Below are 17518 nucleotides of genomic sequence, written 5' to 3'. Positions count from 1 at the left end.
ATACAAATGAAGCTCAGCGTAAGTTCAACCAGGAAGACCTTCTTTACTCATTCATTCACTATTTCCATGTTACTACTCTCTCTCCTCTCAATAAGTGATAGGGGGCGTCAGTCCCCAGCTTAACCAATCACGTCGCTCTATTCTCACAAGCCTATCATAGTGCTCCGCTAAACCTTTTAAATCTGCTCTCCCCTCTGACAGCTGTCATTCAGGTGAGTCAACACAACCCTCCTCCACCCCTTTTCACATCCTGTCCCTCTGAATCCAGGGTCAAGCTAAGCCCCTCCCCTTCAGACCGACCCTAACTATCCATTCACCACCACCAGGGTCAAGCTAGCCCCTCCCCTTCAGACCGACCCCAACTATTAATTCACCACCACCAGGGTCAAGCTAAGCCACTCCCCTTCAGACCAAACCCAACTATCCATTCACCACCACCAGTGTCTAGACCCCGGGGGGTTTCATCGGATCGGTTCTCCCCTCCCGAATGATACACCTGCACAAAGGGGCCTAATCACCAAAACTCCATTACATTCATTTGTGTATTCCTGGCAATAAACATGTATTCTTACATCAAAACCGTCTCTTCTGATTGAACTGGGGTTTCAAGCTGTCAGCAAGCAAATCTTGCTTCATGAAAATTCATGAAATTGACTAATAAACGCAAGATGGAGACTGAGAAGCTTACATTATGGAAAGCCGATGAATGAGTTCAACAAATTTAAATATCTGGGGCTATGGTTAAATAGTAAATGTACATGGAAAACTCTATTAAACATTGGGAAACGAAATCCCAAAAAGTTTTGAACCTATTAAGAGCGGTGGCTGGATGTGACTGGGGAGCAGACAAACAGGCATTAATTGAAATCTATAGGGCAATTATGAGGGCAACACTGGATTACGGGTGTATAATATATTTAGCAGCAGCAAAAACGCCATTACAAAAAATTGATAGATTTACAATATAAAGCGTTACGGTTGTGTATAGGTGCAATTAAGTCAACCCCTATTAATGCAATACTAGTTGAAGCAGGAGAGACTCAATTGGAGCTAATAAGAGATACAATTGCTCTTGCTTATTGGGTCAGGTTAAAAGGAAGTGGGGAAGAAAATATTACAAACAAAACATTACAGGATTGCTGGGAATATTCCAAGTTCCAGGGGCGTGGATTTGTAAAGGAAAAATAAGGACATATGGCATGCATGATTCAGAGTTCTCACCATCAAATCCATGCAGCAGTGTTCCCCCATGGCTTTTTCCAATAGTAAATATTGTAGAAAAGAAAAGAGAGTGGCAAATAAATGAAGTAGGATTCAAAACAAGTATGTACCTCAGGAATAATGATCACAATTACCTCAAAATATACACAGATGGTACTAAGAACAAGGAAGAGTGTGTTGGAGTTGGTATATACATCCCAGACTGTAAACTATCAATCTCAAAAAGAGCGTCTGATCAATTATCAGTGTACGCGGCAGAAATGCTGGCAGTAATAATAGGATTACAGTGAGTTGAAGAGGTCAGACCTGATAGGGTGGTGATATGCACAGATTCATTGTCCATATACAAAAGCATACAGTCAACAACAACTGTTAGAGAAGACTTTCTCATAGAACTGAATCATAGCCTGTTAAGACTTCACAGAGGCGGTACAGATCTTCAGTTCTGCTGGGTGCCTGCACATGAGGGGGTGGAAGGGAACGAGTGTGCTGATAAATTAGCAAAAAGTGTACTACGAAAGGAAATAACATTACCAGTTCAACTTGGAAAAGGAGAAGGAAAAGCAGTAATTAACAAAAAGGGATGGAGATCTGGCAGAAAAGGTGGGAGAAAGACCAGAAAGGCAAAGAGTATCATAAAATTCAAAAGACAATCACAATTAATATTTATAAAGAAAGAAACAGAAGGGAGGAAATCATGATAGTTAGACTCAGACTAAATCACAGAGCATTGAATGGTACGCTGTATGTCATGGGGAAAAGTGACTCTGGAGTTAAAGAACATGTAGATCATATCTTATTACATTGTGACACCTGAGAAAAACTAAAGGATAACGTTTTAGAGGCAGAGAGGGAGTGGAGTGTGGTTGGTATTCTGGGAACAGAAGGAGAGGGAGTGAGCTACTGGGGTGGGAAAAAGAATTCAACATTAGGTTAGAATAGATCATGGATGATTGTTTTGTTTATAGCCTGTTGTTTTATTTACTTTATGTTTTGATTAGATCATAGATATACGTCCATGAGTTAAGATAGGAATTATATGGTGATTCACACTCATGTACAGTAGGTGGCGGTATGCACCTTAAAGTTGTTTGCAATCTGCCAAAAACCAAGAGAAGAAGAACAAGAAGTGAAGTTCCCAGCTCTTTGTAACCTGGATCGAGGAGGCGTCTCGTCGCTACGGTTCTCTCTCTTTGTGTTCCTGAGAAAGTGTGTGTGAGCTCCAGCACTACTGATCCATCATCTGTGTGTCTGGATAAACCTCTGAATGGACTCTGTGCTCTTTTTTCTGGAGCGTTTACCTCGGACTATAGGAGCTAGCTTAGCATGCTAGCTGGAAACACGTTAGCAACACTAGTCAGATTGAGAGTTTGATGGAGAGAGAAACGGTGTGTTTAACGGAGTTTGCAGGAAAAGGTGATCTAGTAAACATGAGTAAAGTCCAAATGCTGCTGTTGTTGAAGAAGCAGCGACTCACTGCTGCTGCTGAAGAAGAGATATTTGCTCAGTTTGAAAAAACAATAGCAGAGCTCGAGGAGGAGCTGTCTCTTTCCAAAGAGGAGAACGAGAGACTCCATAAACTACTGGACGCTGTTTTACAGCCTCAGCTTCGGATACATAGAGCAGGTCTGTTCCCTTTACTCTTAATTAACACTTTAAACTCTTCAGTAACACTTTATTATTACATTAATAACACTTTAGACTCTGTATTCTGGATTGTATGGTCACCAACCTTTTTTAGGATGAGGACTACTTTCAAAAGTGAGCTACTTTTACTCCTCTTTTTTTTTGTTGTTGTATATATTTAGCACATTTTAACAATATGATATGCTTACCTTTAACCTTTGTGCGCTGTTTGGGTCTGTGGGACATTTTGCCCAGGGTGAAAAGGGTGTTATCTTTACTTAATTATGAATGTTGTTACATCAAGCCCGAACACATTTGTTTTTGTTTTGTATTATATTTCCATTTAATCTTGTGGACGTGCAGATTCCCTGTCCTCCATCAGGGGGTGCTGCTCGAAAATGACAATAGCCGCATTCACACCAAGTACTTTGCCGTACTTAGTGCCGGCATTTAGTACCCCAGGGCACTTAGTACCCCAGGGCACTTAGTACCCCAGGGCACTTAGTACCCCAGTGCACTTAGTACCCCAGGGCACTAAGTACAGATCGCGTTCACACCGGAATAAGTTCCTTGAGGGAAGATTACGCAAATGAGCCGCTGACGTCACTTCGTCTTCTTCTACTTTGGGTTTAACTGGCAGGCCACAAACCACTTCACGGCGAGTACAGTAGGTGGCGGTATGCACCTTAAAGTTGTTTGCAATCCGCTAAAAAACCAAGAGAAGAAGAAGAAAAACTTCTCGCGTATATTGCCATGCCCACCCGCTGTACGCTTCTGTTTACCTTCAGACCTCAGACATGATGGAGATGGAGTCGACAGAAGTTGTGCTGTTTGTACTCATGTTATTCAGCTTTGTAACTGAGTTAAACTGAGCCAACTATGCCTTCGACACAAATCCGGAGCCGCCACCCGTCGAATGCTGTAATCGCAAAGCTGGTTCAGCATCAAAGGCGGTTCAAAAGCCTTAAGAAAAGGATTGGACGACGAAAAGCACGCAGTATGGCCATGTTTCACCGTAGGATGGCTAAGAACAGCAATGGTAAGTTCAGTGAATCACAATTATTAATACTAGGGGTGCACCGAATGGGAAATTCTTGGCCGAAACTGATACCGAAAATAGGAACCAGTTGGCCGAATGCCGAAAGGCCGGAAATGATTAAGAGAAATATATATATATATATATATATATATATATATATATATATATATATATATATATATATATATATATATATATATTAGGGCCGGGACTCGATTAAAAAAATGTATCTAATTAATTAGAGGTTTTGTAATTAATTAATCAAAATTAATCTCATTTTTAATCACATAAATATTTGACCTGAGAACAGTGAGAAGATGTCAATAAAGTGTGCCTTCACACAGAGGTAATTTGAATTGCTTACCGAGGTCCAATGATCCCCTGTCAGGGCAACACATTCGGCTTTCTCCAATAAATTCTCTTTATCTTCCTTTTCATTGTCATAAAGCTGCTGGATTCTTTTTGTCCCTGTCTTTCTGCATGGCAGCTAATATGTTGTGTCAGACAATGCAATCTGTAGTACCTTTTGCAGCTCCTTATCTTCTACCACTCCAAGTGGTCTACAGTCGAGTGCAATCCAGTGAGCTGGTTATTTTTTCAGACGTGGACTTAGTTATCCTGGCCCTGAAACCAGTCATCTGGTTGAGTGTGGGTTGGGTGTGGGTCATACTTGTCAACCCTCCCGATTTTCGCGGGAGACTCCCGATTTCATTGCCCTCTGCCAGTTTCCTCCCGGGGTCATATTTCTCCTGCATTTCTCCCAATTTCTGACAAAATCAGATTTACACACGACTGTTTCCACTCTGACTTTAATACAGCTGCACCATTGTTTGGTTTCCATGGTAACACGTCTCTTTAGTAGTGCGCGCAACTCAAAGTCTGAGAGGGTGAGGCAGATATTCACAGAAAACAGATAAAAGAATCGACAACTACTCCACTCTCTGCTCACTCCTTTCCTGTAAAATGCAGGTCCAGTCCACACATATGCTCCATCAAGGACGGTGCTACAGGCCGCAAGGCAGTGCACTTAAAACTACAATAAGCATGTTAATGTTAATCTAACAGCTCCGGTGATCCACTATTTTTGAGGGCAACTATGGTGTGGGTTCGTGTACTCGGAGTCGGGCTAACGTCCACGCTAGCTTCCACGCTAACTGCTATATGTTTTGCATGTAAGTACTACCTTAGGGCCGGGACTTTAACGCGTTAATTAAGATTAATTAATTACACAAACATTAACGCGTTAAAAAAATTAATGCATTTTAATCGCACTTATTTTTGCCCTGCGGAACGTTTCTCACTGGATGAGTTTCAGGCGTACCGATTATACTGGAGCACCAACTAACGTTCATGACTTCAGACAACAACAAACCACAGTGAACAATAGTCAAACATGAACGAAGAAGCTGATGAGACCGCTTTGGTTGGCCCCGTGGATGGGACATTTTGTTTTAAAAAACGGACGGATGGAAGCGTCGACAAGAGCACGGTTGTATGCAAATTATGCAAAAAGGAATTCGCATATCACCGCAGCACATCAAGCCTCAAGTATCACCTCAATGCAAAAAATATAGCAGCTAGCGTGGAAGCTAGCGTGGCCGTTAGCCCGACTCCGAGTACAAGGACCCACACCATACTTGCCCTCAGAAATCGGGAGCATTTCAAAATGCAAAATTGGGGGGCTGCTAGTGGATCGTCGGAGCTGTTAGATTAACATTAACATGCTTATTGTAGTTGTAAGTGCACTGCCTTGCGGCCTGTAGCACCGTCCTTGATGGAGCATATGTGTGGACTGGACCTGTATTTTACAGGAAAGGAGTGAGCAGAGAGTAGAGTAGTTGTCGATTCTTGTTCTGTTTTCTGTGAATATCTGTCTCACCCTCTCAGACTTTTGAGTTGCGCGCGCTACTAAAGAGACGTGTTACCATGGAAACCAAACAATGGTGTAGCTGTATTAAAGTCAGAGTGGAAACAGTCGTGTGTAAATCTGATTTAGTCAGAAATCGGGCGAAATATGACCCCGGGAGGAAACCGGGAGAGGGCAATGAAATCGGGAGTCTCCCACGAAAATCGGGAGGGTTGACAAGTATGACCCACACCCAACCCACACTCAACCAGATGACTGGTTTCAGGGCCAGGATAACTAAGACCACTTGGAGTGGTAGAAGATAAGGGGCTGCAAAAGGTACTACAGATTGCATCGTCTGACACAACATATGAGCTGCCATGCAGAAAGACAGTGACAAAAAGAATCCAGCAGCTTTATGACAATGAAAAGGAAGATAAAGAGAATTTATTGGAGAAAGCCGAATGTGTTGCCCTGACTGAGGATCATTGGACCTCGGTAAGCAATTCAAATTACCTCTGTGTGACGGCACACTTTATTGACATCTTCTCACTGTTCTCAGGTCAAATATTTATGTGATTAAAAATGCGATTAATTTCGATTAATTAATTACAAAACCTCTAATTAATTAGATACATTTTTTTAATCGAGTCCCGGCCCTAATATATATATATATATATATATATATATATTTCTATTAATCATTTTCGGCATTCGGTTTTCGGCCAACTGTTTCCTATTTTCGGTATCGGTTTCGGCCAAGAATTTCCCATTCGGTGTACCCCTAATTTCTACCGAGAGTTCTGTGCTAGCAACTCCCTCCTGGCTGGTCTACCTGCATGTGCCATCCGACCTCTGCAGCTCATCCAGAATGCAGCGGCTCGTCTGGTCTTCAACCTCCCAAAATTCTCCCACACCACGCCGCTCCTCCGCTCCCTTCACTGGCTTCCGGTAACTGCTAGAATCCACTTCAAGACACTGGTACTTGCGTATCATGCTCCGAATGGATCTGGCCCTTCCTACATCCAGGACATGGTTAAACCGTACACCCCAGCACGTGCACTCCGCATCGGCAAAACAGCTCGCTGCACCCGCACTGCGAGGGGGGACCCAAGTTCCCATCAGCAAAAACACATGGGTTTGCTATCCTGGCTCCAAAATGGTGGAATGAGCTCCCCATTGACATCAGTACAGCAGATAGCTTACACATCTTCCGGCGCAGACTGAAAACTCATCTCTTTAGACTCCACTTCGAGCGATATCATTTCTAACAAATAACTGCTAACAGAGCACTTATATACTAATAAAGGGCTGGCTTATCTAAAGCCAGTTGAGTAGCACTTGAAATGTTTGGCTCTATGAAACCTGATGTACTTATATGATTCTGTTGTCTTCAAGGTTGTATCTTCCTGGTCGAATGCACTTATTGTAAGTCGCTTTGGATGAAAGCGTCAGCTAAATGCAATGTAATGTAATCTAATGTAAAAGTGTGTTAGCATTTTTTGCTCAGGGCTAATTGAGAGGCTTCTTGTGAGACTTGTGTTTTTGTTTTGGTACGAATCGTATCGTCAGTTAGCTGAGTTTCTTCCCGTTAGGTGGGTATGACACATTCATAGTTTGTTAAATGTTAAGAAGCCCTCAGACGCTGTTTCTTGCAGATGTTGCGTTCATGCCCCCGCCCGCGGTAAAAAGGTAATGAACTGAACAAATTGTAAATAATGTGAACTTACAGAACTGTAAAAAACAAACAAAAAACAAGTATTTACTGCAAAAATACAGTAGTACAGAGCAACACAGGTGGGGCATACAGGAATGCTGCAAAAGGCCTAACGGTTCTTCTGGAGGAAGATTAAGGTATACACATAACATACCTGACCAGGCCCGGTTCTACGGGGGTGCATAAGGGTGCATTGCACCCTCAGTTGAGTCGTTATCGTCGTTATGCGTCGTTTTTCATTTGAAAAATGAAAAGTGAAATAAATAAATAAATGAAAAGTGAAAAATATTATAATATATAATATAATAATAAGAAGAATTTAGTTGAAATAAAATAAATTGTAATTGTGGTTAAATAACGTTGTCTGCTGCATTTATTTGGTCAATTTAACGTTATCATGTCAGGTATGCGTGACCTGTGCCGCTGCGCGTTCGTCATTTGCAAAGTGCTTAAACAGCAGTCAATGATGGACATCAGAAAATGGTTAAAACAACCAGCCCTTATCGCCAGCCGTAACGCTGCATCTACTGCAGGTAATAACAGTTCAGATCATGGGGACATTACGTTACCCGCGGCTTCTGTCGTAGACACTAATGCCGCAGCCGTCTTCATTGCCCCAAACACTGCCACCCCACAGCGGCCCGCAAGTGCCAGAGGACCTCGGCAAAACAGAGCCTGCCCAGGTATATTTTAAAAAGTACCCAACTCGCCTGTACAGTGGGGTAAGGCGCTCATTTTGCAGCTCATGGTTTCAAAATAGAGATTGGCTGGAATATTCATGTAAAAAAGATGCCATCTTCTGCTATGCATGTAGACATTTCGGTTCAAGTAAGTCAGATGCCTTCACCACAACTGCATACCTGCCAACCCTACCGATTTGCGGTACCGCTTCTGACATGTTTCTACCGCCTACGGACTTAGCTGGCTTTCCCTACCGATTTTCAATCTTCCCAAACTATAACAAATAAAAATGACACTCCATAGACACTGGACTCGACTTTTGGCGGACACCGTTTGCACCGTGTGTGTGATCGCATCATACAAACAGTCCTCTGTGTTTCTGAAAGAGAAACAACGTGCAGACCGGGGGTAAGGCAGCGTTACCCCCGACGAGGCATTTGAGTCCTGCAGGATTTTCCCGTTAATATCAGTGTCTCGAAAGACATCCAGTGTTTGGTCTTTTCCGGAAGGATCCTACAATGTCTCAACTGAAAGAGGACCACAAAGAGGACCACAAACACACACAAAATATAATATAATACCATTTTGAGATTTGGGGATATTTATCTCCCATTCTTTCACTTTTACTGACATTTTCAACACCAAACATGTAGTTAATGTCTCTGTTTAGTGAATTACAGCAATCTGAAAGCCTGTTCATTATTTATATCACACTTTATCAGTAGAAAAATGCAGGAAATTACTTTTTTAATGCAGTATTTTCTGATTTATGGCGCAACACAAAGATATTTTGCTCTATGCAAACCTTTGACTCTAATATGTCAACAACATGAAACAAGAATATGAACCTGGCTTTATCCAATGTTCACACAAGAGTTCTACATCCTGACACATCCTTCATCTACACTGTCTCAACTGAAAGAGGACCAGAAACACATTACAAATATAATAACATGTGGAGACTTTGGGATATTTATCTCCCATTCTTTTACTTTTCTGGCATTTTACAGACCAGACATGTCGTTGATGTCACTATTTACCAAACTACCACTTTCTCTGAAAAATTCATAAAATTATGCAATATATGTTAAATACATGGTTTATACATATAATTACTGGGGTTCCATTTCTTCTGATTACCTAATTTGGGCGTGCACATTTGCCGCGCGCAAACCTACCTCTTTTGGATTTGGAAAGGTTGGCATGTATGCAACTGGCTACTACAACTGGCGCCATGCTCTTGTACGTGATAAGGGACTGGGAAGGCATGAATCAAGCAAAGAGCACATAGATCCATGGATCTCTTAAAGTGCACCAGATTGATGCTTTTAACTTCAATATTTAAAAAAAAATCTTCCCGGGGGAGCATGCCCCCGGACCCCCTTAGAGGAGGTGAGGACCCTCCTAGAGGAGGTGAGGACCCCCCTAGATGGTGTTAGGTCCACTCCCCCAAAAATAGCACTTTACCACTGCACCCTCTCTAATCTCAGATGCACCCCGAGTCATTTTGTTCTGGAACCGGGCCTGTACCTGATGTGGTAACATTACTTGTGGATGGGGCTACAGAACAACCAGAAAGAGAGTCGAAAACGGTATTTATATATGTTTAGTAGGTTGTGGAAGTGCACTCCAAAATATGTGTGGATCTTTATTGTTATTTATTATTTTTATATTGTTTATTTAAATGTATAATTTATTTTATTTTTTTAATTGGTTTTTCAGTTGAATTATACTTAAAGTAATCAACTCTTAAAAACATACTGTTCAAATTATTATTAATGATTTTTTAAAAGTTCAATAAATGGATGTTTTCAAAGTCAATGAATAATCGTATTTAATAATCGTGATATCAATATTGACCAAAAATAATCGTGATAATGATTTTTTCCATAATCGAGCAGCCCTAATATTTGTGCAATATATATATACCTGGCTGATAAATCCTAAAACTGTTACAGGATGTGTATTTTGTAAATTGTGCAACTTTTTATTATATTTTGTATTAAATCATTTACTTCAATACTTTCTAATTCATGTAACATATATAACATTAAGCTGGCTCTTTTTCTGCTGTAACAACGTACATTTCCCCTCTCTGGGACTGATGAAGGTATTCTGATTAACACTTTAAACCCTTTGTTAACCCTTTTTACAATTAACTAATAAGTGAATTATCATAAAATTATATTGACCAAAAAGTAATATTAAAAATAAATGTGGAAAATATGTAACTCCATGAAATATGAAACGTTATCTTTTGCAATTGTTCCACTATTTATCTCTCTTCTTTTTTAATGTTCCCCGCTATAAATGTATTTTGAAATGATTTATTCATTGTCAAATGTATATATTTATATTTAAAGAAAATCGACTAAATGTTAAAAAGAAAATAATAAAAAATTACATTTTGGGTGTATTCAGATTGCGAGTTCCCTCTTCTATCATCATTTATAGAAGTGCAACCTTAAACATGTACAGCAGTAAAATGCAACATTGACAATAATCAAGAAACATCATAAATCAAACACTGACACGGAACATTTTATTGCAGTGTCATTACTTTTACATAAGAAGGTCCTGTTCATTTTTCTGTTAATACTTGCATACTTTTACTGAAATAAGGTTTAAATGCAGAATTTAATTTGTAACCGAGTATTACCATTCTATAGGCCACTAGGCGCAGTGTATCTGTGAAAGATCCCGAATACAATTATTTGTTTACATTGCAGCTAGTGCTAAACCAGAAGAAAAACCCCTTTTTCACTTTTAACTGGAAGTGGAAAGGGTTGTGCTACATAAGGTGATTTGAGCCAACAAAAATACACAACAGGTGGGACAAATGCCCCTTTCACACCAACGCAGTTCCCGTTCTAGCTCCGTGCTAGAGCTTTTCTGGTTGGGAACCGGTTTTTTTTTTCAGCCCCCGTTTTGTTCACACCACCGAGAACCCGACTGGTGCTGCTGCGTCATGACCTCACTGTTTACGTCGCTGATTTTCTCCCCAACGGCGTTGAGTCGATGATCGTGTTGCTTTTAATCATACAAAGCCAGATTAAATTAAATATCTACTTCTCAAGACTATCTACTTCTGAAATTTCGGACATGAGTCATGACAACCTGTGCAGCCCATGTATTGATTCCATCCGATACCTGCTATAATACAAAACAAAACGTCTGCCTGCTCTCCACAATGATCAATGATAGTGAACAGATGGTCAAAGTAGGGTACAAATAAACAGAATCACACTAAGCCTGGTTAGTATGCCTGACTTTATAAAGTGTGCTTTTTTTAATAAGTGTGGTTGGGTTCTAGTCACTTTGGTCAGCGCTACTGCTTGTTACAAATTTCATTTGCCGTACTCGCCATAAACTGTTATTGCTGAGGTTGATCCCGCCCCTGCACCCGCCTCCGTAGTAAGCGGTTCTTGCTTCTTGAAAAGCACCGGGATTCGGAGCTTAGAGCCGGCTCCGCTGCGGTGTGAACAGGAAAAGACTGTACCTTTCAGGCTCTAGCTCCGAACCGGCCCTGGAATCGCGTTGGAAAGCCCCATCAGAAAGATAATATGAAAGTATAGAAACAAAGGCATTAATTAGGGCTGCAAAATGTCTCCCATTGTAATGGTGATTAGATTTTTAAATGCTAACACTAAACAGTGTTTTCTGACTGTGTGTTTCCTGTTTCCTGCAGATGTCCAGCTGCTGGTGGTGGTTAAAAAAGAGCTTCTCCCTGACCAGCAGGAGTGGACCACCAGTCTGGAGCAGGAGCACCCAGAGTCCCCCCCACACATTAAGCAGGAACAGGAGGAACTCAGGATCAGTCAGGAGGGAGAGCAGCTTCAGGAGCTGGAGGAGGCTGATACCACCAAGTCCACTTTCACTCCTGACCCTGTGAAGAGTGAAGATGATAAAGAGAAACCTCAGTCCTCACAGCCTCATCAAAGACAAACTGAACACATGGAAACAGAAGCTGATGGAGATGACTGTCGAGGACCAGAACCAGCCAGGAACTCAGATCCAGAGAGCAGTTTACAACCAAAGACTGAGGATGACACTGGAGACTCTTCTGAACCTGACACTGAAGACAGTGCTGATTGGAAGGAGACCAGAGAACCTGCGTCAGGCTCAAACTCACTGCAAAATAGACAAGAATCTGTCAGTGATTCACGACGTAGTGCTGAAAAGAAACCATTTGGCTGCTCTGTGTGTAAGAAAGCTTTTTCACAGAGTGGAAATTTAAATCGACACATGAGAATCCACACAGGAGAGAAACCATTTAGCTGCTCAGTTTGTACCAAATATTTTGCATTGAGTGGACATTTAAAGGCACACATGAGAATCCACACAGGAGAGAAACCATTCAGCTGCTTAGTCTGTAAGAAAGCTTTTTCACAGAGTGGAAGTGTAAAGGCACACATGAGAGTCCACACAGGAGAGAAACCATACAGCTGCAAAGTTTGTGACAAAATATTTAAATGGCGTAATCATTTCAAAACACACAAGTGTGTTGGTCATCAGTCCTCACAGCTTAAAGAAATTAAAACTGAGGATAACGGAGAGGCAGAGCCTCCAATCAGCAGCTCAGCTGAACACATGGAAACAGAAGCTGATGGAGAGGACAATGAATATGGTTTTCAATTCTGACAGAAACGTCCCAGGTAGGCGGGACTTTCAGCGGTGCGTCCCCATTGGCCCATCCAAACAAAGTGCCGCGAGGGACTAAACAAGAGAAAAACATTGTGGACGCGCAAAAAACTCAGTCTTTCCAGCAGTATGCGTTTGACCTTTTATTTCCAAAGCAAAACATTCCATATCCATATGCGTAGGCCTATATTCCTTTACGCTTGCGTGCGTGCAGTCAACTAAAATTGTCCTTCTCCAGCTCACTCCACCTCCATCTATTACAAAGTACGCAGGTAAAAGCAACCGGATATAACCACAAACGTGGTGCCTCAAAAAACATGTATCGTAACAAACACAGAAAGATACTTCAAATGTGGCTCCTACAGCTACCTTTAGATCCATAACAATGCAAGCTAAGTAGCAGGGACAGTTAGCCACATAGCTAGCAGTGAGTGAGCATTCAGACACCGGCACACACACTCAAACGGACTTGTGTGCCTGACTCTACCAACAGGCTTTCATGATTCTGTTTAGATATGCAAGTATAAGCCATGATAGCTTATTTTATTAGCATGCTAATTTGATATGAAAATCAATGGAGGCTGAGTTAACTTTGTAGGAAAACCTACCGTCCATGACTGCCCCTGAGCTATGTTTTATTTTTTAACTTCCTATTTGTCATTTCCTAAATCATTAATGTTCCTATCTTAAAAGTGTGGATCATTGAGACAGCGTGGTGTCCACAGTCTTATCCCGTTTTCCCACTTCCTCTGAGGGGACAGCATTAGATCCTAGGAGAGGGGGCATGAAGAAAGACCTGCACCATCTTCATCCACGCTGGGCGTTGCTGTTATCACTGGCTCTGTCATTTCATTCATGTCTTTACATATGCATTTCATAGATTTTTAATATTAACCACCTTTTAGTTTAATGTTCTTTTATTTAAAGCATTCTTTGAGACTTCATCTTCTGTTTCAAATTTCAATAAATGTAATTTGTAAAATGACTATTTTTTTCTACATGAAAATGTTAGAGATTCCATTCAAACCTGTTGATTATTCAGATCTTCCTCAGGCTAGGAATAGTATGTCGATTTTTCAATGCTAAATGTATGTCATTTTCTCACAGGATATAGAATGAGACAACACAGTTTGTATCCATTGTGTATCTGCTTCAGCTCTTCAGACCAACATAGCAAGATGTGAGCATGTTCCTAATTGTGTTGGTATGCAGCCTAGGTCTGGTCTGTTTAATAAAGCAAATCTGCCACTTTTATATTGAAGAATTTGTTAAATTAAAGCAGTCTTTAATTGTTTGTCCTAAACATAGCAATATATTCTTTTGAAATGTAACATGTCTTATTATTTTACAGCAGCACTGTGTTCAGTTATTAAAATATTTAAAGTTGGAATAAAGTATAAACTACACAACACAAGTATAATGTACAGCAATCCATAAGATAAGTCCGATATGTTCATGAAACTCCCCAGGAGACACCAACACTAACGTGGCCGAGTGGACTCCGGAGTTTGCTGCATGAGTTGCACTGTATGATCTGTGGTGTAGTGGGCTGTCACTCAAAAACTGAGTAGCCAATGGGGACGCACCGCTGAAAGTCCCGCCCACCTGGGACGTTTGTGTCAGAATTGAAAACCAAAAATGTAGGAGCGCAAACGAGAGAGCTGCAGCGAGAGCAAAAGTCTAATCATTGAGAAAGAAGCAAAGAGAACTGCAAACAAAAACCTATGTTAAAACAAAGAAAAAATACTTATAGTTTACATAATTACACAAATGATTTGTTTGCAACTTATAATTTTATTTTTGAAATTAAATGCATTTTGCTTGATTCAGTTTTTTTTTTTAAACTCTTAGTTTTGCTTGATTCTGAGGAAGTGTTGCTTTATCTTTATGAAACAAAACTAATCCCATACGTAAAGGCATAATATAACAATGCAAGGGACACGAGGAGGTAAGACAATAATGATCCCTCACGGAAAAATAAACGAAAACATTAGACAAATTAAATGAATACAATCAAACCTATAAGATACTTTTTTTTTTACTTTTGGAACTTTGGTGTATTTTTAGACTTTTACTTGAGTAACATTTTGAATGAAATACTTTTACTTGTAACAGAGTATTCATACACTCTGGTACTTTTACTCATGTACAACATCTGAGTATTTCTTCCACCTCTGCTGCTGAGGCACATCAAACATTAAAATAGAAGTTCTCACCTTGTTGAACACATCCTCAAACTGTGCGTCCGTCACACAGCCAAGCCTCCTCAGCACCTTTGTGTCAATAATGAACATAATCAGAGGTGGGAAGTAACTAAGTAGATTTACTCAAGTACTGTACTAAAGTATCATTTATAAGTACTTGTACTTTACTTGAGTATTTCAATGTTATGCTATTTCATACTTCTACTCCTCTACAGTTCAGAGGTACATGGTGTACTTTTACTCCACTACTTGTATTTAATACCTTTAGTTACTTTACAGATGTGGATGAATGATGTGAAATATAATCAAGTCTTAAATCAGACTTTAGTTCCACCTGGAGTAAATTCACACTGGGTCAGGCTACAAGGAAGTGGAGAGGAAAATATCACAAACAGAATACTGCAGGATTACTGGGAATATACAAAGTTCCAGGAGCGTGGGTTTGGCTGGAAGCAGTGGCGTGCACAGACATTTATAGGGGCAGGTGCTCAAGAGAAAAAAAAGGGCGCCTTCTGAGTCGTCGTGGCGGTCGCCCGCGCGACGCGAAGCGCGCGTGCACCGAAATTGTGCATGAAAATTTGCCGGATAATGGCGGATTTTGTTAGTTTCTTTTCGGTTTTTGGTTACTTTATTTCGGTTTTAGGGTTAGGGTTAGATTAGGATTCTTATTTAATTCTTATTTTTACCTGATTTTACTGATTTATTATCAAAAAATTAAATATTTTAACATTTATTTTTATTATTCTAAATGACTCCTAAGTCATTTAGAATAATAAATGAATGTTAAAATAATCCAATCTGAAGCTAGGGGGGGGACGAAACTGGTAAATTATTGTAACAATTTAAATAAGCAACAACAGAACAAACAAAGATTGCAGTGCCACATTGTGCATGCATGCTTTAGTGTCTATGAAATAAATAACTGACTAAATAATGACTTGAGTGAGCATTGATTGATTGACTAAATACTTTATTAACAAGTGACTTTTAAAACCTTTTTCATACCTCAGAAATAAATCAAATGAAATGAAAAAATTGCATTTCTGCATCAAAGGTAATCAACAAACTACTATAAAAACTGGTCAAACATTGGCTAAATTGTCAAATAATATAAGACAGCCATCTACAAGCTCACAACGCCTCGCATTGCATGGCATTGTGAGCAAAAGTGCACAACGAGACTAAATGGATGGATGCAAGAAAATAAGTGAAGTTATAGTTTAGTTTGGCATCTGATTTAGGGGATTAAACAATACACTCGTTGTATTTGTTACCTGGTGGTTACTTACTTGGTCGTCACTAGGGCACTTTTAATCGTGTTGCTGCGTGCTGCTGCACCACACACCCACCGTGGCCTGTCTGACTGAGTGACTGACTGTCTGCTCTGCGCGCTGCGCGTTCACGTTGAGAGCAGGGAAGGGAGGGGCTGCAGCCAGGGCATGTACGGGAGTGCCGCGGGGCACGTGTGGGGATGTCTGACAAAATTACAACACGCATTTGGGGCGGTGTTGTATATATTAGAAGCTTTTAATCCAGAATTGATCGATGTTACCATGAGCCACATACAGTACACTGTAAAAAATAAAAAAATAAACTAAAAAACGAACTTTCAAAAGGGCACATTGCTGTCCAGAGGGCAAAACGGGCATATGCTCAAGCACTACCTAGATTCTATGGCCCATTCCCAAACCGCCCCCTATACCCTACCCCTACACCCTACCCCTCCGTTTGCGCGTTCACACGGAGGGTCCGCCATATTGAGGGCTGTTCCAAACCAACGAGTGTGGAGCTGTGTGGAGCTGTGTGGAGGGGGAGTGGGCTATCAAGCCCTCAAACAGCGAGTCTGCAGCGGTGCTGACTTGAGACCGGTCTCTACCTGACCGGAATCACGCTGTGTGTGTCCGTCAGGAAACACGCTGTTTACAAGTGATTGATTGATTGATTGATTGAAAAGTTTATTAACAGCTTGTATATTGGGTACAGTACAGTACAGCTCAAAACATACAATTGTTAAGGGGATGCAGACCAGAGAAAGACTTTCGTCTTGTTTACATCAGGGTCCCCCATTTCCAATTCATCATATCATTTAAGACATATAAGACATAGTAGTTCCAGCAAACATCAGGTTTAAAACTAAAAGATCTTTACAAAAAAGTAACACAATGAAATATGTTTGGAGTTTTATTTGAGTTATTAATTTAAATGTTTTGTCTAGGAGATGCTGATTTGAAGCCATTGTTACTGTTAAGTATTATTATTTGATGACGCCCTTAGTCTGTGTACTACGGTAGCAGTCGCACTGTTATTCTGTTCTTGTATGAAGGTACGTCCTAATGTGACGTCACTACGTTGACTGTTGTCAATCTGTGAATAAACTTACCGGAGACATGCTGAAGAGAATACCGAGTCTGATTTACTTATTGTTCATACGCGATTCATGTGCACCCAAGCTTAACAGGTTATGGGCCCAGGCAGAGTTGGACACAAACCGACTTGGAGATAAGTGAGTTAGATTATCGGAAGAAGTGTTACGCGACGTATTA

General features: G+C 40.6%; 1 protein-coding gene across 2 annotated transcripts in view; it reads left to right on the top strand.

The window, feature by feature from the left end:
* The window catches only part of LOC307044029 (uncharacterized protein), a 29113-nt gene extending 14928 nt beyond the window's left edge, over positions 1 to 14185 (top strand). The window contains exons 1-2 of one of the 2 annotated variants that reach the window (XM_079689047.1): positions 2351 to 2847; positions 11819 to 14185. In XM_079689047.1, the coding sequence (XP_079545173.1) occupies positions 2595 to 2847; positions 11819 to 12771 (1206 nt within the window). In that variant the 5' untranslated portion in view covers positions 2351 to 2594 and the 3' untranslated portion in view covers positions 12772 to 14185. Of the gene's footprint in view, positions 1 to 2350; positions 2848 to 11818 lie in introns of those variants that run through there. The other variant, XM_079689048.1, reaches the window with a different exon arrangement.
* The last annotated feature ends 3333 nt before the right edge of the window (positions 14186 to 17518 follow it).

Source organism: Notothenia rossii, assembly GCF_949606895.1.
Source record: "Notothenia rossii genome assembly, chromosome: 6".
NCBI lineage: Eukaryota > Metazoa > Chordata > Actinopteri > Perciformes > Nototheniidae > Notothenia > Notothenia rossii.
The sequence above is the reverse complement of the archived record's forward strand: the minus strand, read 5'-3'. Positions and strand labels throughout refer to the sequence as shown.